Raw genomic sequence first — 27166 nt, forward strand, 5'->3', positions numbered from 1 at the left:
AGTGCAATTACAAATATTTAGGGATGCATACTGCTCTCTGACGCTGTGCCTCCTGTCGCTCTGCAGGGAGTTGAAGACAAAGATCGAGAAGGAGGACACCAAGCGAGAGCTGTTGGGCACCGAGTCCCACCTGACCGACTCCCACTGCATCCGCTGTCTTCAGCCCTTCAAGTTCCTGGTCAACAGCAAGAGGCAGTGCCTGGACTGCAAGCTGTTCACCTGCAAGGCCTGCAGCCGCTATAACAAGAGGGAGCACGGATGGGTGTGCGATCCCTGCCGCATGGCCAGGTGAGGCGGAGGTGGGCTGACAGGCCTGGGGTGCCCTGGTGTTGGGGACCATGCTTTATCTCAACTGCAGGGTCGCCCAATAACCTGTGATCCTCTGAGTGACATAGAGGTGTCTTAAATTTAGGACCCGATCGATTCAGAAGTGCATCCCTGCCTCTGTCTCCTCACAGTGTGGTAAGATTGAGCTTGTGTGTCATGATTATAGTGACCCCACTTACCATCCAACCCTCTGAGAGTGTAATTTTTTATTTAACTTCAGTGTAGACGGTTGTAAACTTATAATTAACCGCTATCCTACTTGCCAACTCGTTCTTGTAGAGGGTTGGGAGAATTTGAGTTGGATTTGTGAGCTGGAGATAAACACATCAGACCCATCTTGAACACGCTGTCACCACAGGACCTTGATCTAAATGTTAGACCTGGTGCAGATTCCCGCTCTGGTCCCCGGCCACCGGCCACATCTGCACTCGCTGCACGAAGTCCTTCACATTCGCTGGAGACTAAACTGTGGTCACGTGGTGTGTCTCTAATGCTTAAGCTATAAGATTTGGATCCCTTCTTCAGACCTCGGCTGTCACAGAGCACGCTGTTAATGTCAATACACATACGATGGCAAAAGAGGACAGAATTGTATTCTTCCTGTCGGGGGGATGCATTTTGTCAAAGATGTGGCGGTGTCACCTGGAGGTCAGACATTAAAAGATCAGCAGAAATGAATCACAATGTGCAGGAGCTCCCTGGGTTCGTCCTAAGTGATGGAATGATACAATGGCATCCTCTATTATTATTATTAGTTCATCGCTTCAAGGGCACCTTTGTTGAATCACTACAAGTTGAGGGAATGATAAAAACACACAGGGCTCGGGGGTTTGGGGTTAGCTTTGGGTTTTCAATGATCTGTCTTTATCGGCCAAGCCTGTATCTTCAAAAAGTCCTAGACTAAGTTCCTGTTGCAGGGCACCTGAGAAATATTTGGGACGTTTGTGGAGTATTCATTGCCCTACCACGATGAACTGAGCGACCGCGCGATGCCCTCGGAGGGTGGAGGAAATGATTACAGTAGCACGAGGCTTTTCTGACAAGTCTGAGCTGTGGGTTTACAGACACTCACTATAGGCTAGTTTTAAAAGCCTGCTCTATAAAATGGAGCTTAAAGAGTTGTCATAAGCCAGGCTGTTTACAGGAATGATTTATTTCTCAGATTAAAAGCTTAATCGGTATTGTACTTCTGCTTACAGGTTTTTGTATAACATTTTTGAATAAAGAAGCAGGGACACTGCCACCTGGTGGAAATCCAAAGAGAAAAGTCTGGCAGAAATAATTGGTTTAAGATTGAGAGAAGTGAGTCCTCCCTAAGGAATGCACTCGGATGTTTATAGACTAGTGTCTGTATTTAATGTATCCATTGTGTGGAAAATACACAAGCACACATGTCATTTTTAGTTGAATTTAAATACAGAATAAATTTGCTCAGAATTTGTCACCGTTTCCTCTTTCCTGACAGGGTGCTGAAGATCGGCACGCTGGAGTGGTACCACGAGAACGTGCGGACGCGCTTCAAACGCTTCGGCAGCGCCAAGGTGATGCGCTCGCTGTACAAGAGGTTGCATGGCGGACAGGGCACCCAGTCAGACATAATCGGTGGGTATTATCTTCCAGACCAAATGCAGAGACTGCAATCCTCTTTGCTTCGCCCACTGACAGATTTCCCACCACATTCATCAGTAATCTGTTGTTCGCTTGTAAAACGCACTTTTCACATGATATGCCTGCAGTAGTTGATGCAAAGGGCCGGATTAAATCAAAACTTTGACTCGCCAGATAATGGCAAACTTCAAATCTGTACTTAACAGCAGTTATATTTATGAGAAAAGTCAAGAGACAGCTGGTGAAAACTAATTCTCTCCCAAGTGTTGCTTTTAAGGATGTTAATCATAATGCTTTTGGGGGGTGTTTGTTTCAGACTCGGAGGAAGAATTGGAAAAAAGTAAGTGTTCCTTACTGGTCCCAGAGGGGCACAGAGCCTCTAGTGTGGCTGTTCTGGGGAGGCAATTATACTGTAATCAACACGTTTCTTCATAAATTCTGAATGCGGGGGTCTCACACATCAGCGACCCACAGACAAGATTTATTTTTTATTTTTGTAGAATTTGGTGAATTTTGTAGAATTTAGAAACCATGAATCTTGAATCACTGCTCACAATTCTGCAATATCTATCCATCTCTCTATTGATAAGTTGGGGTATCTGTACAAACAAAAGTAAGCAAATAGAAATGCATGTGGAAAATGTATCCGAACCCGTGTCTGGGCTTCACACTTTTGTCATGTGAACAGCACACGTAATCTCTCCTCTGTCGGTAGCTGGGGCTCATAGTGGGGTGGTAGAGCTGCCCTTCACACTTTCCTCTTGGGATGTACTGCAATCATTTATTTCCTTTCTCTGCTCTCACTGTTTTGCTAAATCAGCTCAGCTAAGTGCAATCACGAGCTTGGAACTGCAGTAGACCTGTTTAAGTGGAACAAATTTTCTCCTAACTGCACTAACTAAGCATTAACAGGATGGTCTGTTTACGTCTGCAAGAAAACCAGTGATTTTGACCTGATTGATTCTATTTGTCCTCTCAGGCTCCCGGGAGGATGACACGCAAAGCATGCCGGACATACGGAGTGAGTATTCGTATTCTTGTTCATTTATTGTACCCAGAGTGACTCACACAGATACCCACTTGGTTAGGTGTGCAGTGGTGCAATCTGGGCAAAGTGCCTTGCTTAACGACACAACATCTCTGCGTCCGATCACACTGCAGACCGCAGATAATTGGAGTCGCTTGGGATGGGCTTTATGTCGTCCCCTGGCCTGGCTATTAGGACTCTATTGGCCATGTGCGTCTCATGGCACATGCTCCATGACCAGTATGTGCAGCTAGATATTAGACACCAGAGAGGACCTGCCTGCTGTGAGTTCGGAGACTTGTGGTTCATTAGGAGCAGGGCGAGGTGTAAAGCAAGGAGGCCCTCCAGAGGAATCATGTCATGCTGTTTGATCTGCAGTGTGTGGGAGGCCTGCAGAGATTAGGACTCTGACTTCTCACCCATCTCTCTGTGCGAAGGTGTGCTCTGGCCTTAGCTTTGCTTCTGCAGCTTCGTCCTCTGTGGCCACAGTCATTTTTATGGGTTTATTTTCAGTTTGGGGGCATTCTTGCCAGTTCATAAATTAAGTGTGTGCAGTTTTTGTGTTTCTCTCCGCACTGCAGTGCTTGAGAGACATACCGCAGCACTTTGTTTAAATCCCACTCAGGACGCAGGGTAGCTCTGCCGTGTCCCGATAGCTCCTGACAGCTCACATTTCTGCACTCTTGTGTTGGGAGTAACTTGGGACTGAAAGGGAAGGAGTGACAATAAGAAATGTAGTCTTCTATGTGTGATACATGTTTTTGAGTGTGTGTTTTCTTGTTTTTGTTTTGCAAATTAAGCAAAAAAAAAAACGAAAAGGCACACACAGACTTGCTTACGTCTGAAGCGCCTTTCTTCTTCCCGGTGAAAGTGTCTGTGGCATCCGTGTGAATAGATGCAGTGAATGTTCCCTTCCCACCCTCGTTCGCAGGCGTCTACGATGGCCGAGACGAGGACGAGGGCACCATCGACGCCTCCGAGGCCCAGCGCTACAGGCTGGTAAAAAAAATGAGCTCCTATTGAAAGTCGTGTCCCTCTTGTATATGTGTGAAGAATGTGCCTACAATAATGACACCCCCCCCCGCAGAGCCGGCCTCGAGAGCCAGTGAAAGTACAAGGTGTCCTCACTTGAGAGAGAGAGAGAAAAAATCATCTATTGAGCTGAACTCAGTCTATCTCATCCATTAGACCATCTTAAAAGATTGTTTGAAGAAATTCATCTCGGAGGTGATGAATGCAGAGAGCGTCCACGTGAAAAGTTTCCCCCCCAGTTTGAGTATAATTAGTGTTAATGTATCTCATTGAAACATTTTACTTCCTTGCAAAAACAGCTCTTCTTTATCGTTAGGATTAACACCTAAAACCGTAGACTTGTTTCATTACCTCAGTAACATAAAATACGAAGAAGAACATCATTACCTTTGCAGTTCTTCACTGTTCTTGGTGTCATGCATGTCTAAAGCACACACTATTACTGCTGAAGACATGTATGTACACAATATATCAAATATGGCTGCTCCGTACTTTGTTTGTTTGTCTTCATGCTTTTTCTGTCAAAGCCACTTTTGTAACGTCTGTTTTTAATAGTTTTTTCCATCGTTGTTACTGTCACAAGTTGCCTTTCTTCTCTTTTTATTGTTTAGCTCATATATGGTCAACATGCCACTAACATGTTCAATTCAAATGTCATTTATAGCAGCTTTTTAAATACTCCTTTTCGTCTTCAGCTATACAGTTTACACACCTGCTTCATAAACATCTAAAGGGCGATGTTGTAAACATGTGAAAGGTTTGTTGAAGAATTTCTCCGTGTTATCATTCCAGGTTACGAATGTGTCTTTATGATTTATACATAATAATCACCATATTACATATCCGCCTGTTTTTTTGGATTGTTTGTTTGGGGATCAAATCTAGACCTAGAATTAAATAGTCAACATTTATTACTCTTCTATTTTTTATCTGTGGAAATCACACACAGACCCACCCACAAAATAAGGGCTATTTTAATGGTTAATCTCTAATATCTAAATTCTGTCTTTAATTTCTGTCCCAAATTGAGCCTTAAATCTGCAATAAATTCCTCTGTGGACTTGTGAGGTGTTTACACTTGATTCTCAAGAGCCCTGCACCATTCACCGGCCTTTCCAAACAACTAGATATTACATATTTAAATCCGTTTTAAATATAACGCAACACATATTTAGTATGTTTGCATTTGCTTTTAATTTGTGTAATATCAAACATTTCCTTGTATATTATGCTTTTGAACTTGTGTATTTGATTTGAACAGCAAAGGCAACCTATGTGGCAGCCTTTATTTCAATTTACTTTTCATTCTCTATCCTTAGTGTAATACAGAATACCACGTACGTTTCTCTTGAGCTCTTGAGCATTAAGGTTTGGACACCGAGACCCTTTCACTTTAATGAGGACAGGTGAATGACGGCCTGTCCCTCTTGATTCTAAGTGATTGTGTTTCTGTTTCGCTGCCTTTAAGATCCGAAAGAACAAGCGTCTCCTCTCGGTTCACCCTCTCGATTTCGATCTGGACTCCGAGTACTCGACTCAGTCGCGGCGGCAGTCCCTGCAGGTATTGGGGCTTTTGGCTCTGTCTTTCCCTCACCCTTTCGCAGAGCCACCAAAAAGGGTTTACACAGCTCTGGCACAGGGACTGAGTTATACTTCGATTCAGCGGGTGAATTTGTGTGTTATCAACTGTCTCCCTGCTGGCACACTTGTGACAGGTATTACATTCACAGTATGGGATTCCATGTTGAATATATTTATTCATCTCAGAGGTCTTTTTCTCATATTTTGCAAAGAATGAGAGCTCAGATTTTCTTAAAAACTGGTCAGCAGCCATAAAAGCTGATGTAGGAGCTGTGGTTGCCCCAATCAATTGGATCTGGGAGTGACGTTGATTATAAAACGATTACAGTAGGTGTAGTTTATGATTAATGCTGTATGAATGGACTGGGCAGAAACATCTCTCTGCCAACTCTGCGTCCTTTAGCCTTTGTCACTAAAGGTGCGTTTAGATCACAAGGTCTTCAAAAATCTATTACACACATAATGTTTGGTCTGCACAAAGGGTCGAACATTATGTTTACAGCCAGTTCATAACCAAACATGCATCTGTGAGGCATTTTGAGAGGAGACCTGGCTGATTATGTAGAAGGACATACATTTGAAAATCAATATGGAGAATTGTTGCTGAGTCTTAAAAAACTGGGCTGTTTTTCCTCCAGCAATCATACAGTGAGCTGTGTAAACTCTTTTTGACACTGCTGTTTTTCTAACTCGAAAAAGGAAGTCAAAATCTGATATGATCACCAAATAATTTGTTTAAATGAGTTACACACACACACGCACACGCACACACACACATATATGGCTCTAATATCATGTTTGATTTTACTCCAAAGAGACACTTTATATTTTTCAGGGAACATTAGTGCAGTGTAGATTATTCCAGCATTTCCTTCACATGGTTCCCAATGGCAGATCTGCGTGGTATTTATACACTACAATGCCTTTCCCATGTTTTTTCCACTCTTTTTCCATTCATTTGTTTGACCTGGTTTTCATCAGAACCGGAGGCTCCTGCATGCCTGTTGCCTTTTATTCTTTTTAACTTTGTTTCCAGCTTAATTGCCATTATATAAAACTAATTACTTTGAAGTTAGTGGCGTTATACACACCACATATACTGCAGTATATCATGCTGAATTTAACTGGCACATCAAGTCAGAAATGTATTATTTATAGGTACAGTTCACACAGAAAATGTTTAAGATAAAAATACTAATAATGTAGATTATTCACCTTCTGTCTTTTATCTTGAGCCCTGCAGCAGTTTCCATGTTTGTCTTTGTTTTTTACTGTTTATAATTATTATTACTCCATTTCTTATCAGACATCCTTATCCAGGCTGAATATATCACATTTTACCCATTTATACAGCTGGGCATTTTACAGGTGCAATCTAAGTTAAGTACCTTGCTCAAGGGTACAACAGCAGTGTCCAATACTCCACACTACTGCCATAATATAGCAGAGATATAGATGGGTAGTGCCATGGTGATTAATGTATTTGCAGGAGGCTATAGCAGGACTAGACCTATCTTTTGTATTACTTCACCGCTTACTATTATAGATGTTATCATGTTATGAGATGTTACCTCCTTCTCAACCTCCCATGTTTCTCTGCTTTCTACATTTTCAATGTTTGTCTGATTTGTTCTCATTAATTGATTCCCCCTCCCCACAACTCCTCCCCTCTGGAAATGAACAAGAACTTAAATAAACATGGCATTTTACAAGACATCGAAGAAAGGGTTCACGGGAATGTGACTCTCTGTGCTAAGGAGCTTGGTGCCGATCATTATGCTCCAGCCCCTGGATTGTGCCAGTCATTGACAGAAAGCACCGGTTGTGTGGCTTGACCTGCTCTGTACCCTGTTTGTTCATGTGTTCATCCAAGCATTCACTTTCACTCTAAGTCATTACCTGAATAAGCACTTGTAAAAGCCACGGCTAGATTCGAGCTCTGGTCTCCTGAGCCACAGTTCAGCAACCATAATGCATCACTGAAAGACCCAGGCTTCTTAGCGAGGCTTCAGGATCGCTACACTACCCTCCGTAATTACAGCGCACCCTCATTCTACTCTTCCTGATGCAAGCTCGTTATCCCACTGCTGACACCATTGTAGTATTTGGAGGGTTTTCCACAGAGTCGGACCGACTCATTTTCCAGGCTTCCAGCTTTTATTTTCCAGCTTTTATTTTATCATCACACAGAGATACCCATAGAGGAATGACACTGTACACTAATTGCCCCCTCCTTCCGCTTCCTCCTACCTTTTATCCCCTCTCTGTGCCTCTCCCCTGCCCACCGCACCGTCTTTACCCTATTAACCAATAATTGTGTGTGTTGGCACGTTGCACACTGTTTCAGATAATACTGTGTTCTACCTGGGTATTGGAAGCCGGAGTTAAGGAGGCCTCTCAGCAGACTGTGGGGGCTCGAGTCGCGTAATGCAATTACTTTTCTGTTTCAAACCCTCGCTGCACTTCACAATTATGATAAGGTTAATGGCAGTTTATGTCATGTTGTGTGCGTGTGTGACTCCTGTCGTTCCCGCAGCAGTCCGGCGGGGTGGAGGGAGTGACGCGGCGGGAGTCCATGATCGCCGAGGCCGACATCGCTTCGGTCTTCCAGCAGATCCTGGAGGAGCAGGGCCAGTGGGGCGACGACCCCGAGCAGCAGTTCAGCACCGAGGTGCACCTGCGCGTCAACTCCCGCCGGAAGAGCCTGGAGAAATCCTCGCGCTCTGGTGAGACCCCCTGCCCCCCGGCCTCCGCATTTAGGGTATCAGGGCAAGTTTATCTCCTATCCACTCTGGTTTGTTTCTAGTTGCAGTTGGTTGAATTCCTTGCCTTTTCACACACAACATATACACGCACACGGACTCTGATTTATTTGGTTATTCGGGTGTCAACTCAGTGTACTCATTATAATCGCTACTAATTAATCAAATGTGGCTTCAGTAATCACGGTGCGTGTGAACTAGTTAATGACTGATTGCCATCTGTGTGTCCCGCTGTGCGATGTTAGACATTGTAAGCAATCCAGAGTTTACAGCGCTCAGCTCCATCGACGGATCAGATGAAGAACACTCACACGAGCAAAATGTCTAGAAGATTATTAAATTTTTCTGTAAGTGTCATTGTATTAGAAGTGTTCAAGTTTGTAGCTGATAAAAAAAAGTTTCACATCTTTGTTCAAGGGTTATGATTCCTCTAAATGGCTCCAAACTACCACGTAGACAAAGCTATTCAGTGCGATACGTGTCTTGTCTTGACTGAAGTGTAAAGCAGGATTTCTCCTTCAGCTCTTGACATGATTATATAGTTTTGCTGAGTGAAAAGACCAAAAAACAGAACTTGGCTGTATTTGAAAATGCATTGAAGAATGGGACCATTATATCAGGAAAACCTTATCTGTGCACAGAGCGAGAATTATTTTTATCTTCCTTTTTCATTCTTAAAAGAAATTGGATAGATTCCTCTATAGAGACTGATATAGATTGGTCTATTAAAACAACCCCGACTACCTAATACTAAAGATGGATCCTTCAGGGTGTTGCCTCTCCAACACAGGTGAGCAGGCTGGCATGATGATCACTTGGGCAGAATGAGGATGTCCAATTTGTACAAAGAATTTGAGTGGCTTTTTTGAACTATGGATATATTACAAAACTATTTTGGTATAATAAACATGGAATTTGATTTATTTATTTTAAAATTAAAGACAGCAAACACTGTAAGTATGTGATGTGCAATTTTTCTAAATGTTTTTGGAAGAAAATGTACAGGTGTTTATGTTAAGGAAAATGTGTTTGAGCCAAAATGAGCAGATAATGCGCAGATATAATGATTCCTTTATTTTTTCTTCATCTGGATGGTTGGAAACTTCTGTGTGAACCATATCCCTATTTCTCTCTCTAATTCTCCTTCTCTCTTCTTCTCCTATCTCCCTCCCTCTCCTTCTCTCTGTCCGTCTCTCTCCTCTTGCTCTTCTCAGATGAGGGCCACTACCCGGAGCACAGAGTGATCCGTACTCGCTCCTCACCCAAGAGCAGCCCGTCCACCCCCTTCAACGGGCCCCAGCGTTCGCACTACAACGCTGACATGGACACTTCAGATGACGAGCCGGACGTCCCCCGCTTCCCCCTGCACATGCCCCCCCGCCGACGGAGCCGTGCGTCCTCCCAAGAGAACGTGCATCATGGCGGTCCACAGGTATGGCTAACGCAGGGTTTAGAGACCAAAATAATACCAGTTACAAACCCTGCCCAAAACTCAAAGGCCCTGGATTTCTCCTCCATGCTTTACTTGAACTAACTCAAAGATTCGACTTTGACTATGTGCTCTTTGTATCAATAAATAATTCCTAGTTTAAGTCCTAAACATACCTATCCACTCTGTTTCCACTTAGGATGATGGTCAGTTTTTGCTTTTTACCCAACAGTTGAGCTTGAAAGTGTCCTTTGGCTTTCAGCATTTGTAATACTTTTAATTGGCTCTGAATCTGTTGGGTTTGGGGTCTTGAACCTTTCGCAAGAGCTAGAAATCCAAATCACCTAGGGGTCAGCATTCAGGCCGAAGAGGATTGAGTGTTTACGCTTACAACATCTCGCCAAATTAGCGTTGCAGCCTTGGGTGGGAAGTGGGCTGAGTTCCCTTGTCCTCCTAGTCTTTTCCAATTGAATGTCTAAGGGCATGGATGACAAACTGTAGCTAGGAAGTTAAATAAAGATGAGTTGCATTGTTGCAATTCCAAAACCACTCAAAAACTGCTGCTTTCACGTTTTTCTTTGCACTGACTGTGTGAAAGTAATGAGATTTTGATGAGGTAAATAGTAAATTCTGGTATTTACCAAGATGTCTTAAGATAACAGATATATTTCAGATCTCTGAGTTACTTGGTCTGACTTTGATATTGTGAACCCTGGTTGTAATTAAAAATGTTTTGTGCATCAAAAATTCGACACAACAGAATGGATGCACGGACTTGTACATGAAAGTATGATAAGTGAGGCAAGCTTTAGACAAAGTGGCTCTGAAGTCTGAAGACTTATTTAGAGATGAGCAGAAACAAATGTATTTCTCAGCAAATGGAAATGGTTTCTTGGTGGATCTGGAGCTGCAGTTTGACCTTAATTATTCTCATGCATGGCATTAATTTGCCCTCTCTAAGTCCCCTGCTCTTGTTACATAAGATGGTTAGCAGGTTGGAACCATCTGAGCTGGAAGGGCTTAGTTTTTTATGCTGACAAAAACAGGAAAACTTTTCCTAAACAAATGACAAAATGAAAAGCTATTTTTGTTGCAAATAAAGAGATTGTTTAACCTTGAGATAAACATTATACAACAAATGTTTATCACACTCTCTCTCTCTCTCTCTCTATATATATATATATATATATATATATATATATATATAGTGACAGTGTGGGGGGTTTTACCCACACTGCTGGGGATCGAAAGGCGGGGCTCAGGAAACAATAAGACAAACGTATAGTGAAAACAGACCAAACAAACAAACCAAACAAAAACCCAGCTCCTCTCGAGCCTAACTAAACTGGTGAACAGGGTCCCTCTCTACACATATAACTAATAATAAACACAAACATAATCAACCATACACAGTCCGTAATCCGTAATCATCCTGTAACCGTTATCACTGTCATTTCCCTTTCTCTCACTCGCTCGTCCACTCTTCCCAACACATTTCGATAGGCAGGGAGCCGGTCACGGTGTGAACAGCGGGTCAGTAATATGCCTCCCCCGGGGTCTGAGGAGGTACAGGGCAGTTTGGGGTGGATCCTTACTGCACCACCCAGCGCAGCATCACAGTATATATTCAATTCTGGTAATGGAACACCACACAACTGACGGTTTCCAGCTGAGAAGTGAACTTTGAATTTCCTTTTAACTGAGTCGGGAACCTGCACACCAAAGCGTTCTTCTGAGGTGAATTAGACAAACCCTGAACGTGACTGATGACTATAAAATGACTGTGACTCTCCCTCCCTCTCTCTCTCTCTCTCTCTCTCTCTCTCTCTCTCTCTCTCACTCTCTCTCTCTCTGTCTCTCAGCAGCAGTAACTGCTGGCCTAGTTTTAAAATAAATGTCTTGATCGGTTCGTTATTATTAACTGGTACCATTCTAAGGTCTGGTCACCAGCTCTCATAGTCTTCGCTGTCTCTGTGGAAGGAAATCTCATGATCCAGAACATATGGCGTTGTCATTTTCTCCGTAGCTGTTCGGATGAAACTGCATGGCAGTTGTGAGTCTCTCAGCTGGCGTGACTGTGAGGTATTCCCCTAGTGACTGTTTAATGTGCAGCTGTTTCGATTCGTTCCCTGCTTACATCTGTGGGAGATCCTTGGAGATGCTTCATCTCCTTCTCACGAAGGAACAAACATCAATATGGACGGCTTCTGAAAACAAACTGGGAACAATATGTGACTATTGATCAGTACAAACGTGAACTGATAATGTGGTGCTGTTGTCTCATCTGAACCACCAGAACCACTACAACACCATTGGGGGGGTCATTTTCTGTACGCCACCCAACTACAGGCCTGCTGCTGCCACAATATAGCGCTCCTGTCCATTCAGAGAGCGAACACTATCCTAGGTCATCTGCTTAAACCTTCGCATGTCACTTCAGTAATCAACTGCATCTATTAGGAACACTATTACTAAAGCGACAGGGTGTGATTAATCCTCATGATTATTATTGATTTGTACATGGAATTATTTAATGCACCATCCATTCTGTGTATTGACTTTAAACATCACATTATCCCTGCCATGGGTGTATTAGACCACACAACAGGCCAGTAACGGGTGCAGATACACAATAATCCATCCCTCCAAAATATCTGAGCACCGTAAAAGACACTAAATCGTGTAAATGCAAAAACAGATTCCAAGCAACTGGCATTCATCATATATCTGAATATCCGCATCGCCACGTGGGGAGACAAAACCTCAACTGAACTGAGAGACTGCTTTCAAACTGGAAATTGATTTAAGGTTAGTTTGAGGGACTGGATTAGAGAGTATTCATTATTTGAATTAATGGAAAGGCTTGCTTGCTTCTCTAAGAGGAAGATTTTGCTCGGGGGCTCCATCACTGCAACGCCGCTGTGTCACTGCCGTGCGGGGGACTGCGGCTTCTGGGGCTTTCCTGTCTCCCACCCTCTCCTCATTCCTGGGGTGCTCTGTGGCCGGGATGTACCTAATCACACATGCAAGGAATACTCCGAACCTCGTGCGACTGTCATTGTGTGAGAGAGAGAATAGCTGAATATATTGGATTCAGATTGTTGATTATAAAGGATTTGAATATTGGAGTAACACCAGGTCTCTAAATGTTGATCCTTCCCTGTCTGTCGCTGCATACTAACAAATCAAAGACCATCTAGATCATGACAAGCATTGCAACCCAATCATATTCACAAAAGAGCCAATCTAGACAGCAATAAAAAGTATGCAACAGCACCATACAAGTAGTGTTTTAAAGATGCTTAAATTTTGAAATATCCAGAAGCACAGACACTGGAAACAAACACTATTAAAAGTGTTTATACTTCTAAATGTGATCGATTGCATATATATATATATATATATATATATATATATATATATATATATATATATATATATACACTCACCTAAAGGATTATTAGGAACACCTGTTCAATTTCTCATTAATGCAATTATCTAACCAACCAATCACATGGCAGTTGCTTCAATGCATTTAGGGGTGTGGTCCTGGTCAAGACAATCTCCTGAACTCCAAACTGAATGTCTGAATGGGATAGAAAGGTGATTTAAGCAATTTTGAGCGTGGCATGGTTGTTGGTGCCAGACGGGCCGGTCTGAGTATTTCACAATCTGCTCAGTTACTGGGATTTTCACGCACAACCATTTCTAGGGTTTACAAAGAATGGTGTGAAAAGGGAAAAACATCCAGTATGCGGCAGTCCTGTGGGCGAAAATGCCTTGTTGATGCTAGAGGTCAGAGGACAATGGGCCGACTGATTCAAGCTGATAGAAGAGCAACTTTGACTGAAATAACCAGTCGTTACAACCGAGGTATGCAGCAAAGCATTTGTGAAGCCACAACACGTACAACCTTGAGGCGGATGGGCTACAACAGCAGAAGACCCCACCGGGTACCACTCATCTCCACTACAAATAGGAAAAAGAGGCTACAATTTGCACAAGCTCACCAAAATTGGACAGTTGAAGACTGGAAAAATGTTGCCTGGTCTGATGAGTCTCGATTTCTGTTGAGACATTCAGATGGTAGAGTCAGAATTTGGCGTAAACAGAATTAGAACATGGATCCATCATGCCTTGTTACCACTGTGCAGGCTGGTGGTGGTGGTGTAATGGTGTGGGGGATGTTTTCTTGGCACACTTTAGGCCCCTTAGTGCCAATTGGGCATCGTTTAAATGCCACGGCCTACCTGAACATTGTTTCTGACCATGTCCATCCCTTTATGACCACCAATGTACCCATCCTCTGATGGCTACTTCCAGCAGGATAATGCACCATGTCACAAAGGTCGAATCATTTCAAATTGGTTTCTTGAACATGACAATGAGTTCACTGTACTAAACTGGCCCCCACAGTCACCAGATCTCAACCCAATAGAGCATCTTTGGGATGTGGTGGAACGGGAGCTTCGTGCCCTGGATGTGCATCCCACAAATCTCCATCAACTGCAAGATGCTATCCTATCAATATGGGCCAACATTTCTAAAGAATGCTTTCAGCACCTTGTTGAATCAATGTCACGTAGAATTAAGGCAGTTCTGAAGGCGAAAGGGGGTCAAACACAGTATTAGTATGGTGTTCCTAATAATCCTTTAGGTGAGTGTATATATACTGTATATAAATATAAATAATGTACATGTTAATGATAGGAAATCTTTCTCTCACACATACAGATCTCTATATTATGTCCTTGGGATTGGTTTCCACTATTCTCCATCATTTCCTGTTTCTCCCTCTCTCTCTCTCCCTCTCTCTCTCCCTCTCTCTCTCTCCCTGGGTGTCTGTCGGTGTCTGGGCTCCAGATCTCTGAGCTGAACAAGCGCATGTCTGCCATCGAAGGCCTGCTTAGTCGACTGGAACAGAAAATGGCCGTGCCCCCGGAGCAGGTGAATATATGGACGATATCAAGTTTATTGATGGATGTATTTATTTATTGGGAATGTATGTCTTTTGTTAGGTAACTCCCAATGAACACAACTACCACTTAAGGGTGGATAATAATATATACTAGTGTCATTACAGCCAGCCTCTCTCTCTGTGTAGTCTTCAGAGGACTTAAAGGGCGGATTTGTATTGATACAAGTTTTAGAAACACCTGTTCCATTGGAATATCTTAAAATATTCCATTACAACATACCTCCAAGAAGAATCTCTGAAATACAGCAGGCTATGCAGATGATTCGGTTAATTAAATACTAATCATGTTTAAAAGAACAGCAACAAATCCCTTATATACACATATATACTTGTATTGTAATACAAGATTAACTTGAAACAGAGAGGAGGTCCTTAAACTACTACATTATACCTGGATAAACCACTACACGGAAACATGTGGGAATCTGCAGATGAGTAAGTCCTGATGAATTCAGAGGAGTGATCTTTTAAATCATGGTCCTTTCTGCCGCTTCGAACAGAGACCCTCGAGTTTCTCTCCTGGGCTTTTAAAAATGCGAACGTCGCAATAGACGCTTTAGGCCACATGTTTTACATTTTAATTAAAGGAAAAGACAATTGAGTGTGGATAGGAAGGCATGCTCCCTGGTGGCGAGTCTCTCAGAGCCCGGCAAAGCCATGACTCAACCCAATGTGGAAATCTAGCCCTGAGCACCAGGAGGCTGTAATTAACTGAGTGACAACTGTGCATATCAAAAGCAAGGATCCCTCCAGGCTGGTGTGTGTTTGCTTTTATTATTATTATTATTATTATTATTATTATTATTATTATTATTATTATTATTATTATTATTATTATTTGTGTTGTTGCTGGTTTTCAGTTTATTTCAGATTTTGTAAAGGAAACTGGAAAGTTCTTGCTTTGTGTTCCATAATAAAAATAATATCAATATTGTCCGTTATGAATTTCAGTGATGTTACTGCTCACAGTTTGGCCATTTGAAATGTATTGTGCAACTTTCCGATGCACATAACTGTGGTCAGTGATAAAATGGGGACCCCTGTAGTGTGGTATTCACATTTTCTGTTCCCTGAAATCGCTCTTGTTTTCCCAAATGTGCAGAGAAATTTGCTGCAAGTTCGTCAAGCATGGAATTAAAAGAAAACTTAACGGTACTTGAGTGCGAAACAACTTTATCATGTTATCAGATGTCCATTTCCCTCTCGATGACCCATACTGGACAACACAAATGCAGGTTCCCACATGTTTACAAGAATGTAAGGCTATCGTCTGATTTTTGTATGAGGTTTGACATCAATCCAGATGATTTAAGCGATACAATACAGGTGCCTGGCTGGAGGAGAAATCAGAGGAGTTTTTTCTGGCATATTTCTATAAATACCTTGACAAATTAGGAAGGGTGATCAAGGAACTTCGTCTCAGACTCTGTGTTTAAAATGGTCAGTTCATGAATTTCAAAGAATACAAAAGAAATAACAGCAACCAAAAATCACCTTCTCGCGTGGGAAATATGGAAGAATGTAGTCATACAACTTCACACAAGTTGTACAAAGAGATGTTATAATATGGTTTTTCTTAAGTGTTTGCTATTTGTAAGATAATTTTCGTCCCCGGGCTGAAGTCAGGAGCTGGTGGGAAATGATCTATTCTGAAGAGTTGCTAACAGCAGGGGCTTGGGCCAGCTAGACCCAGTTCAATTAAAATGGAAATGAATATCATAAAAAAGCAAAGATTTGGACTTGCACTGTCCCCTGACAATGATCTGTTCAGCTCGACTTCTGTGACAAATGCGTAAGAAATGTGAGACTTAATCAGATTTCACTCCTGCTCAGTGCTGACATTACATCAACGCCAAGCAAATTAAAGCCCTTTCACATTCCTCTGCTTGTCTGACAATTACCCAGAAATTCACTGGACTGTGTACCATAGCTATTGAGATTAATACTTTATTAAATAGGTTACAAGTGATCTTTTTCAGAATTACTAGTCCTGTAAGCCGGCGTGCAACTTTCTTAGAGTAATATTTGCCACAAGTACGTCCTTTACTTGATTAGTTCTTGAAGAAGTAGTGCCCAATGTTTCCTCTCTCTTTCCCTCGCTCTCTCTTAAGAACATTGGAGCTCTTCAAAGGGTTCTATAGAATGCCATTTTGTCATTGTAATATCTCCATTCATTCTTCAAAAAGTCAGTTTTTATTTGGTCTGTGTTTGGTATTTGGTGTAAACTGTGTAAATCAATCACAATTCATCCATCCTCTCGCAGGCAGCTTAGAGAGCTTGGGTTCTAGGTTCGGGTTCGGGTTCATCGCAGAGGAGTCAAAATCTTAAATAAATAATTCGCACAGGAGATTGGGTTTGAAAACTTGGCTGTGAAGGTTTACGGTTTCGAGCGAATGTGCCCCAGGCGTGGCGGGTCTGAAGGAGGCTGCGGTGAGGAATAGCTGATGGGCATCCGATATCAAGAAGAAGATTAAAATAATATGAATCAATAAAAAAAAGGTATCTATGACGCTATGACTTCATGCCAGCCGCACATAAGCAAAGAACATTCCAACATATTCCCAGATTCCCTCTCCCAGAATCCCCCTCCAGCATATCCATTAACTCGCCATAACAGTGCCAAGCAGCTGGACTCGCTGCCGTTGCTCAGTCTGCATCTTACTCACGAAGACCAGAGAGAACTGTATGTAGTTGTTGGAAAGGGTCCCGCAACTGATCCTTGTCCTTAATAATAACCTCCTTCTCTCCCAGCTGGCTGCCGCGCTGGTTGGGCCGTCGGACGTGGACCTGGAGGAGGAGAAGCTGCGGCGCAAGCTGGGCGAGCTGACGGGCAACATCAGCGACAAGGGGCTGTCCTCGGAGGAGGAAGAGGGCAAGAAGTCCGGCCTGCACAAAGAGATGCTGCCCAAGGAGACGCTGGCAAAGAACGCTGCGACCAGAGACGCGGTGGAGGGGGGCAGTGTGCCTCGAGAGGTGGTGCTGAGCTCCTCCAGCGATGACCTCCCCACCGAGGCACAGAAGGTAGGCCTGGGAGGAGTTTCCAAGTGCAAGAAAGCCTCAAGGCTGCTGGTTACTATTAGCATTGGCATTGGCATTGGCATTGACATTGGCATTGGCATTGGTATCAGTATCAGTATTATTTCTTAATTTGGTAAATGCCTTAATATAATCAATTTACAAAACTACACAACTACACAGGTACATATGTGGGAACACAAAGAGTTGAATTACAATCACAATATATATGTGAAAAACATTGTATAAAAGCATGATTCTTTATTATTATTATCATCTCTGTTTCATACGTGCTTCATTTTATTTTAGTTTTGTTTCTTCTGCCAAGGAAATGGATCGGATCGGCATTAGTCCTAGGCCCCCCTCGCATTATCCCAGAATATGATTGGATTAGGCCGAGACTCCCAAAACATCCCCTCTCGACCCCTTGCTTGATTTGTCTGGGAACCAAATTAGCACCAAAAGATCATTGGCTTTCGTATCCATTTTCGCGGTCCCGTGAAGGTGTCAGAAGCCGAAGCTGTAGTTTATTAGAAGATGGTCTTCATCTACTAATCTGACAGTATTGATGTTTTTACAACATTCTCCTTATCTCTGAAATAAGCAAACATGACCTAAGAAGAGCTTTATTATTAAAGAGAAAAGAAAAGCTACGATGTTTGGCTATAGAAACCGTTTGTGTAAATGAAATGAAGAGACGAGGCTATTAGCACTTTTATGGAGCGAGGCTGTGAATATGGGAGGCTGTCCATTAGTGCATTAGTTAGCTCCACTAATGGGTGCTTTGTTGTTCTTGAGAACGTGGTCTCTCCCTCATGTAGACACTGAAAGGTACCAGTCATGTAAATACTGTTTTTTTTGGTTGTGTCGTGAAGGTGAAAGTTTTCTGCACTCAGTTTATATACTTTTATATTCTTTTTATGTATATTTATATCTTCTAAATTAAAAGCAGACAGGCGGTGTCTTCCAGTTTGTCTTCCCAATAAAAGGCTGGGGTTGTTTTCCCCCATCTGGTCAGTGTCACAGTTCAAAATCAAGGGGATGCTCCTCGGTGTGCTAGGTCATAACTCTGAGCTACAGCAGAAATTAAGGGCGCTCTCGACTCTTGGTTCATAAGTTCCTGCAGGATTCGCCAAATGTCCCAGCTTCTCCCAGTCACGAGGATCCCATAGTGGAGGTTGAAATGAATAACCTTCTAGTCCAATCCGGGGGCGAAGTCCTACAGGGACCTCATGATGAGTCAGTGAGTGTGAGAGTTATCCTCCTGTTCGCTGAAATTGTGAGTGGAGGGAACCAGTCTGGCCAGGGATCAAAGGGTGTCCATCGTTTCCAGTCTCCCATAATCCCAAATTCGGATCCCACACTGGTGCCATATAGAGATTATTATGTTTGTTTATTTGTTTAATCCAAAGCCTTCATTCCAAGACGACTCTCGTTTACAATTACAAGAGCAAATAACAAAATCATTGCGCCTGTCCAAGAGAGTGGCTCTGTATCTCCGTACCTCTATAAATGTCAAACTTGTGGTTTTCCCTTACAAACGAGATCTCGCTTCCTCAAGAGTGAGGCCCTCTTGTTTGCCACGCTGCCCACTGTGAGATGCTCTTAATTGGGAGGTTTAGGCATGGCTGGAAATCATGAATTAATGCTGGGATGTGGCCAGTCGGATCCGTATCCTCATGGAGCAGGGCTGGCTCTCGCTCTGATCTGGCCCCCGCACAAGGACGTGGTGTCTTCTGCTTTGGGAACATTTTTCCCGATCGGCAGAAGTGAAAAGTGGTGGACTTTGTGGTGGACGAGGGAATACGTTTGTGTAAATGCAATTGAAACAAACAGTCTTTTGTTTCCTGCCATAGGTTCTTTCCCAGCTCGGGCACCTAGGAAATCCTGTAAATAAATCAGTACTGAGATCCTTTTTTTCTGTCTCCAATCATAGCCAGCTGAGCGGCTGACGAATGTGGCCGAAATTAATGTTGAATACATCGTGAGCGAAAACTTTCTCCCCACACTTTTTTCTGTTTCTATTGAATGCAATTTGAGCATCGCTCTCGAGTGGCACAGCTGACCAAACACACTCGACCCGTGCATTTGCAGAGAGTAAAATATCCCCCTTTTCAGGCTCCTCAGCACATTCAACATTGTTTTTTATTCCTCGCTCTGGATGCATCATTATTATTATTATGACTACTTTAGCTCTGAGAGGCATTCAATTTAGCTGTACAGTCTGAACTGTCTGGATGCTGCAGGGACTGAAAGAAAACTTTTCCCATGTTTGGAGAACTGCGTGACCGTGTTAGCAGGCTCACTCTCACGCCTCCTCCAAAAGCACACGCAATAACGAGGGCCCTCTTCACTCTTGCACATTATACATGATCTCGGCTCCGAACAGGAAATCAATGCAGCCGTAATGCATTTGCTTTTCCTACCTGAGAGCCTGGTGGTTACGTTACAAGCCTTAATTAGACATTAGGTTACTCATAACTCTTTTCTGTGAAGAAAATGAAAGATTGGAAACTCTGAGCTCATCAAAGGATTTTTATTGACCAAAATGGAGAATCACCTCCAATTAAAAAACAGTAAAATTCCTCTAAATGTCAATTTAATAACTTATTTACTTCTCTGGTTGTGTTTATTCAGGGGTTGTGCAATTTATTTATATATGTATGTATTTATTTATAATCACATTTTCATTGAATGTATATATTTTGCTTCTGGTTTCTGCTTTTCTAATTTTCTAAAGGCATAGAATATCAAGATCAGTCAATTTCTGCTTTCAGTATTTACCAGTTAAATAAAGTTTTTATTCATTCAGCAGGACATGGGAATTATACATGTATTACACTGGGTGTGAAATAGCACGTTGTTCCTCAGGAAATTAAACCACCCTAATGAAAAACTAAAATGGAACAAACACACTAAAAGTATTTTGTATTTTTATTTTACAAACTCAGTATTTGATGGTAACTCTATCTCCACGGGCTGTTCACTTCCTCCCAATTGGAAATGGACCATCAAGTACTAGGCAATTTAATTTACAATCAAAGGATGGGTTCAGAATTTTGACCTTTGTATTCATTATCACAGCACAACTAACACATAAGGAACACAGTTCAGGGCACTGTATGCAATAAGACCAGCAGGGTCTATGCTAAGATCCAGGTTCCCCCCCTCATTTGTACCTGCCACGCAGTGCGTTTGAACCACAAGCTAATAGCTGTTCCCTTCTGCATGGCTTTCAGAGATCTTCTGCCGCGGCCCTGTGTGACATCACAACAGAGGCGCTAAGAACCATAAATGCCACTGAAAGAGCGCTGGCTGAGCTGGTTCCTCCAAAGCCTAAAGACAGATACCAGTTAATGGGGACAGATGTTTTGCAAGCAGATGAGGCATACAGAGAACTTGAGGAGCATGTAAGCTGACTGCCCACATCTGTCCTTCGTGTCTCCCCATTTGACTCGCCCCTTCAAGTAAAGATACAACCAGTATCACTAGATTATTACAGGTCTTTGTTTTCTTCCTTAGAGGATCTGCAAATGCTATCGAGTCACTTGCTTTCAGGGAAACGATATAAAAATAAAAATAATAATAAAACACCTGTTTTCAATTCATACGTGTTTCTATTAAATGATGAATTGTTTGAAGAAGGCCTCTGCATGGTATATTCTTTCCCATCCGGCAGGTGTACATGGCAACGGGGAAGTCGTATAACCTGGAGAAGAAGCTGAAGGAACTGGAGGAAAGTGCCAAGAACCGCTACAGTGGTACTACTGACTCTGAGCTGTCGGAGCTGGAGGACAAGGTGGCGTCCGCGGCAGCCAAGGTCCAGCACGCTGAGAGTGAGGTAAAGACCACCAGTGGACCACCGATCCTGTCATTTGGGTGCCAACTCCGCTCCACACGGTGTGCGGTTATAGCGTGTGCCATCATATACACCTGCTGATAATTTATGTCAGTTTCATTGGCCGTTAAATCACCGTTGACATATTTAGAGGTCTATGCAGAGTCCAACATGAATGTGCAGATCGGTCAATGCAGGGCGCTTCAAAAGCGAGAAAGATGTTGCAAGTGCGTCTTAGTTTGCAATGGTTTGAATTCCTCTCATCCACCCCTGAGAATTCTTTATTTTTTTATTTTGTCCAGGTGTCAGACATTGAAAACAGGATTGCTGCGCTGGGAGTTGCCGGCATGACTGTCACCCCCCCAGAGAAAACCAAGAAAAAATCCTTTCAGGTCAAGGGGGGGCCGATGGCTTTGTTTTCTTGTGCATCTGCGGCTCCGGCTGCATGTGTTTTTGTTTCAATGAAACTCCTTTAGTACTAAAAAATCTGCTTTCAATAGTTTCATATTCCATGTGGCGTCTTTTCCTTTCAAGTAATATTGTCTCCCAATTAAATTTGAAAGCTCATAATATTTGTTTACTGGTGTGTGCATTTGAAAAGCTGAAAGTCTACATTTCTCTGTGCTTCTCTCACCCGCAGGCATCCGGTTCGCACCAGTCTTCACGCCAAAAGCTTTCCCATGATGTCTCCAGTAAGATCCCACTTCACTTTGCTCCTAAAATCTTAAAGCACAACTGTATTAGAACATAAGAACATAAGACAGTGTCCAGTCGAGAGGAGGCCATTCGCCCCATCGTGCTCGCTTGATGTCCATTAATAACTAAGTGATCAAGGATCCTATCCAGTCTGTTTTTGAATGTTCCCAAATTGCCTCTTCAGCCACATCGCTGGGGAGTTTGTTCAGTTTGTGACGCCTCTCTGTGTGAAGAAGTGTCTCCTGTTTTCTGTCTTGAATGCCTTGAAGCCCAATTTCCATTTGTGTCCCCGGGTGCATGTGTCCCTGCTGATCTGGAAAAGCTCCTCTGGTTTGATGTGGTCGATGCCTTTCATGATTTTGAACACTTGGATCAAGTCCTCATGTAGTCTTAATATTGGTATATAAGGCATTTTTCTATGTATTTATTGGTGCCATAAGGCTGACACCCTGGCGATCAAAGCAACGCAACCTGATTGTTATGATTGTAATAGGATGGTTTTAGTCTGCAGAGTTGATGAGAAGCTATAGATACGTTTCCTATTTTATATGTTATGTTATTATGCTGTTATTATTCTCACTTTCGGTCTTTATTGGATTTGTAATGGTCTGACCTTTTCCTCTCCAGTTGAGGATTTCTCATTACCAACGTCACATGATGTGTTTTAAAGACCCTAATTTGCTCTTAATGAATGAATTACTGTATTAATGATTACATCCCCCTTTTTAAAAGCAGGGATAGTAGTGCATATATTTTATTCTCAACTACCTTTTTGTCTCTCTCAAGACCATCCAACAGGTTTTCCCACGATCTGGTTGGCCACCACCTTTCTGCAGTTAATAAATATTCTAATCAGTTGATTCCCTGCAAGAACTCTATTGTACATCTGAGCAAAAACATAAATAGAAAAATGCAAATAAAAAACATCTGATGCAGGGTTTAATGTGGAGAAATTATTTGTGCTTTATATACTATGGACATCTTTATCCAGCTATGAATGCATGCTTCAGATCAGAGCTGCCGTAAAACATTCCCTCATGCAGGACTGTCAGGACTGTAGTCCTTGCAGAGACGGGTATAGAAGCACATTAGCACTTTTCTAGCAAGGGTTATGTACACAAGAGTCTCTTTAATAGGGACAGTAGGTGAGATTTAATGATTTCATAACTCAAATTAGTGAGGAAGACAGGAATTGACATTTTGTGAAGCGGAAAGTGCATTGATCTTGCTTCATATGCAACATAATAATGATTTATGTTTATTGGGGTTATACCTACACATGTATAGACGGACCTTTAGGCATTGGCTACTAGAGAAACACCAAAACGTAAAATAAAATAGTGTAATAAAACTGAAGACTGAAGGAAAACTGGTAGTAAATGGGTACATAAATATCTGGCTAAACTTAATTGTTGGAAGTGTATTATTGTGTATGTATTTGTTTATTTGTTTATGTATTGTTATTTACAGGTCTGTGAGCAATAGTTATCTCTTCTTTAATTATCTGAAATATTTTTGTAGGTCACGCTGATAAGTTCTTACGAAATACAATCTACACAGGGTCTCTGACTCAAAGGAACCCGGTATTTAAGCCCAAGCTTAAACCAATCTTTGCGGTATGAATGTTTTCTTTATCTCACCTGGGGCTCACCTGGGGCTCACAGCTTGGTGTCGGTGGTGGCTGGTGGTGGTGGGTTACAGTCAGCATGTAATTCGCTGTCAGAATGTCTTCCTCTTGTCCCAGACTCAGGTCTATGTGTGTGAAATCATCACTGCGTCTGCAGTACATGCATCTTTGACTTAAAGCATCCAAAATGCATCCCACGGCTTCAAAGTTGGAAGAGGCCCCAGCCCGGCGTTTTCTGCCAGCCTGGAGTTTAATGTGTGAGCTCACGCAGCCGTGGCTGCTCTCATATCAGAGACAGCCTTGGACACACTTGGACACATTCTTGACACAGCGGAACGGCGAAGGTGGTGGAGATCCACAACTCTGGTGCAGAAACACCCAATAGTGGAGCACATCTGGTTTCATTCACGCTTTCTGATGAAAATGAGGGCCAAGGGGGGGGCACCAGAAGAATTGCTATGTCTGCGCCTGTAATGGCTTCTCACTGAGTTACAGAAGAACCATTTCCTGCGTGTTGAATTACTGAATGGGAGCTTTACTGATTGTTGGTGGCTTTAGGTTTATCTAGTTTTTTCTGTCCAATTCAACTTGTACATCGCTTAACCAGAGGCAATTGCATCTTTTTTTCTTGCCACTGCCACAATCCCAGTCAGAATTACACTAAAAGAAGTAGTGAAATAAAACTCTCCTCCTTTCTAACTCGATTTCCTCTTTCCTTACAGAAACCAGTAATGGCTCAGCATCCTTAAGGAAAACCAGTCTACTGTAACAGGCTCTTCTTGCTGCCACACTGGAAGATATGAAGGAGGTGTGTTTTTGCTTGTGGGGGCAAATCAATAACCCTTCTGCCCTCCCCACTCTCAGCATACAGATCTTTTCTCTTTGCAGAAGGGCCAGAGTGCACTGGATTGTGCCACATGCAACAAGTATTTGCATTTATTGATAACTTATACTAACCTAAGGTAGTCAGGTATGATTATTAATTGTTATAATTGTTATAATTGTTATTATTATTATTATTATTATTATTATTATTATTATTATTATTATTATATCTATTTTTTCAATCTTGCTGTACAAGTTAACCATATAGCAAACACAAATTGTTCATTCTCAAACGTCTTACAGAACAAAAGAGCACACAGAAATCTGTTTACTTCCTATTTTGCCTTAGAAATAAACGCAGCATTGTGGGGGGGTGGGGGCACCTAGCAAAGAGTGTTGTTTTCCAGTTTTACTGCCATCTGAAGTGTTTCAAACTGTAGTGTTTCTGTCTCTTTCGTGATAAAGCTAATGCTGTGTTGGTGTATTATAGTGTGGTGGATATCGGAAGCCATGCTATCAAGTAAGGAATAATATATGCTCTCTCAATACATCGTCCCTGCACTTTTGAACTAATATCTGCAACAATTCATAAATCACCCAGGATCACGGAACTCCCTAAATTATGAAATGCCTTTTTTAATGTCTTAATTCCAGGGTTTCTCTCTGATTGTTGTGCAACATGATAACTGAAATGCTTTCTCTTGAAACATTGTATACATTGCCATTTAATTGTACTAATTAAAACATTAACAAATGATCAGAGTTTATCTTTTATCACTGATTTGTTTCTGGGCAAGTAGCAGGGTTCCGATATTTCGTTTTTGAAGGCATGTGTCTTCACCCCAATAAGTCGAATGTGGTCAGGTCAAGGACAGCTGTTTGCATGTACGTAAGGGTTTATGTCCTCAGGGTTTCTTTCGGTTTGACATTTCTTGCAGCTGCAGGAAAAACAACAACTACAAATGATGTTAGAGCAATTTTTTTAGATAAAGGTGTTCCTATTGCAGCTGTGGATAAATGAGGGGTCACAACCTGGAGGATTTGGATTTGGACAAGGAGAAGCCAAGCACAGATACCTCACATATCAAACGCAGTCAAAGCAACATGTGGGGATGTAAATTTCATTTTTCAGAACCTCCCATGGTGCTCTTTGAAGATGTCAGAGTTGACATTTAAAATAATACATGGAATTGGGTCATTCCTCCTCTTCCTGCTTTTCTATCTTGTGTGGGTTTTCCTTTATTTAACACTGACTTTACATTAAACAACATTGAGGTATTCAGTACATCCTCTATGGAGATGCGTCACAGTGGGGAATAAAACCTCAACCTGTGTTCTGTTAATGGATCCCTGGCTCTCAGATGTATGGTGGGAGTGCATTAGGATCTTTGAAATGAGGGGTACGAGCATTGATGTGGTCTGCTGCTGTATGCCGTGTATTGTGTGACAGGGGTTTTAACTTCCATGGTGTATAGTAAACAGCAGTGAACAGGGGTTAGGAGTTAAAGCAGGAGTAAACACTGCGATCGCTGAGTGAAATCTTCCTTACATGTGCACTTGTATATATATATATACACTCACCTAAAGGATTATTAGGAACACCATACTAATACTGTGTTTGACCCCCTTTCGCCTTCAGAACTGCCTTAATTCTACGTGGCATTGTTTCAACAAGGTGCTGAAAGCATTCTTTAGAAATGTTGGCCCATATTGATAGGATAGCATCTTGCAGTTGATGGAGATTTGTGGGATGCACATCCAGGGCACGAAGCTCCCGTTCCACCACATCCCAAAGATACTCTATTGGGTTGAGATCTGGTGACTGTGGGGGCCAGTTTAGTACAGTGAACTCATTGTCATGTTCAAGAAACCAATTTGAAATGATTCGACCTTTGTGACATGGTGCATTATCCTGCTGGAAGTAGCCATCAGAGGATGGGTACATGGTGGTCATAAAGGGATGGACATGGTCAGAAACAATGCTCAGGTAGGCCGTGGCATTTAAACGATGCCCAATTGGCACTAAGGGGCCTAAAGTGTGCCAAGAAAACATCCCCCACACCATTACACCACCACCACCAGCCTGCACAGTGGTAACAAGACATGATGGATCCATGTTCTCATTCTGTTTACGCCAAATTCTGACTCTACCATCTGAATGTCTCAACAGAAATCGAGACTCATCAGACCAGGCAACATTTTTCCAGTCTTCAACTGTCCAATTTTGGTGAGCTTGTGCAAATTGTAGCCTCTTTTTCCTATTTGTAGTGGAGATGAGTGGTACCCGGTGGGGTCTTCTGCTGTTGTAGCCCATCCGCCTCAAGGTTGTACGTGTTGTGGCTTCACAAATGCTTTGCTGCATACCTCGGTTGTAACGAGTGGTTATTTCAGTCAAAGTTGCTCTTCTATCAGCTTGAATCA

General features: G+C 42.3%; 1 protein-coding gene across 8 annotated transcripts in view; it reads left to right on the forward strand.

The window, feature by feature from the left end:
- mlphb (melanophilin b) overlaps positions 1 to 25500 on the forward strand; it is a 37940-nt gene extending 12440 nt beyond the window's left edge. For 3 of the 8 annotated variants that reach the window (XM_066687911.1, XM_066687913.1, XM_066687912.1), the window contains exons 3-18: positions 67 to 288; positions 1793 to 1929; positions 2252 to 2275; positions 2915 to 2956; positions 3894 to 3961; positions 5463 to 5555; positions 8112 to 8301; positions 9552 to 9769; positions 14630 to 14713; positions 17496 to 17765; positions 20999 to 21169; positions 21439 to 21600; positions 21900 to 21989; positions 22238 to 22289; positions 23815 to 23909; positions 24643 to 25500. In XM_066687911.1, the coding sequence (XP_066544008.1) occupies positions 67 to 288; positions 1793 to 1929; positions 2252 to 2275; positions 2915 to 2956; positions 3894 to 3961; positions 5463 to 5555; positions 8112 to 8301; positions 9552 to 9769; positions 14630 to 14713; positions 17496 to 17765; positions 20999 to 21169; positions 21439 to 21600; positions 21900 to 21989; positions 22238 to 22289; positions 23815 to 23909; positions 24643 to 24669 (1945 nt within the window). In that variant the 3' untranslated portion in view covers positions 24670 to 25500. The remainder of the gene's footprint in view (positions 1 to 66; positions 289 to 1792; positions 1930 to 2251; positions 2276 to 2914; positions 2957 to 3893; positions 3962 to 5462; positions 5556 to 8111; positions 8302 to 9551; positions 9770 to 14629; positions 14714 to 17495; positions 17766 to 20998; positions 21170 to 21438; positions 21601 to 21899; positions 21990 to 22237; positions 22290 to 23814; positions 23910 to 24642) is intronic. The other 5 variants (XM_066687915.1, XM_066687918.1, XM_066687916.1 and 2 more) reach the window with 5 other exon arrangements.
- The last annotated feature ends 1666 nt before the right edge of the window (positions 25501 to 27166 follow it).

Source organism: Amia ocellicauda, chromosome 16 (assembly GCF_036373705.1).
Source record: "Amia ocellicauda isolate fAmiCal2 chromosome 16, fAmiCal2.hap1, whole genome shotgun sequence".
NCBI lineage: Eukaryota > Metazoa > Chordata > Actinopteri > Amiiformes > Amiidae > Amia > Amia ocellicauda.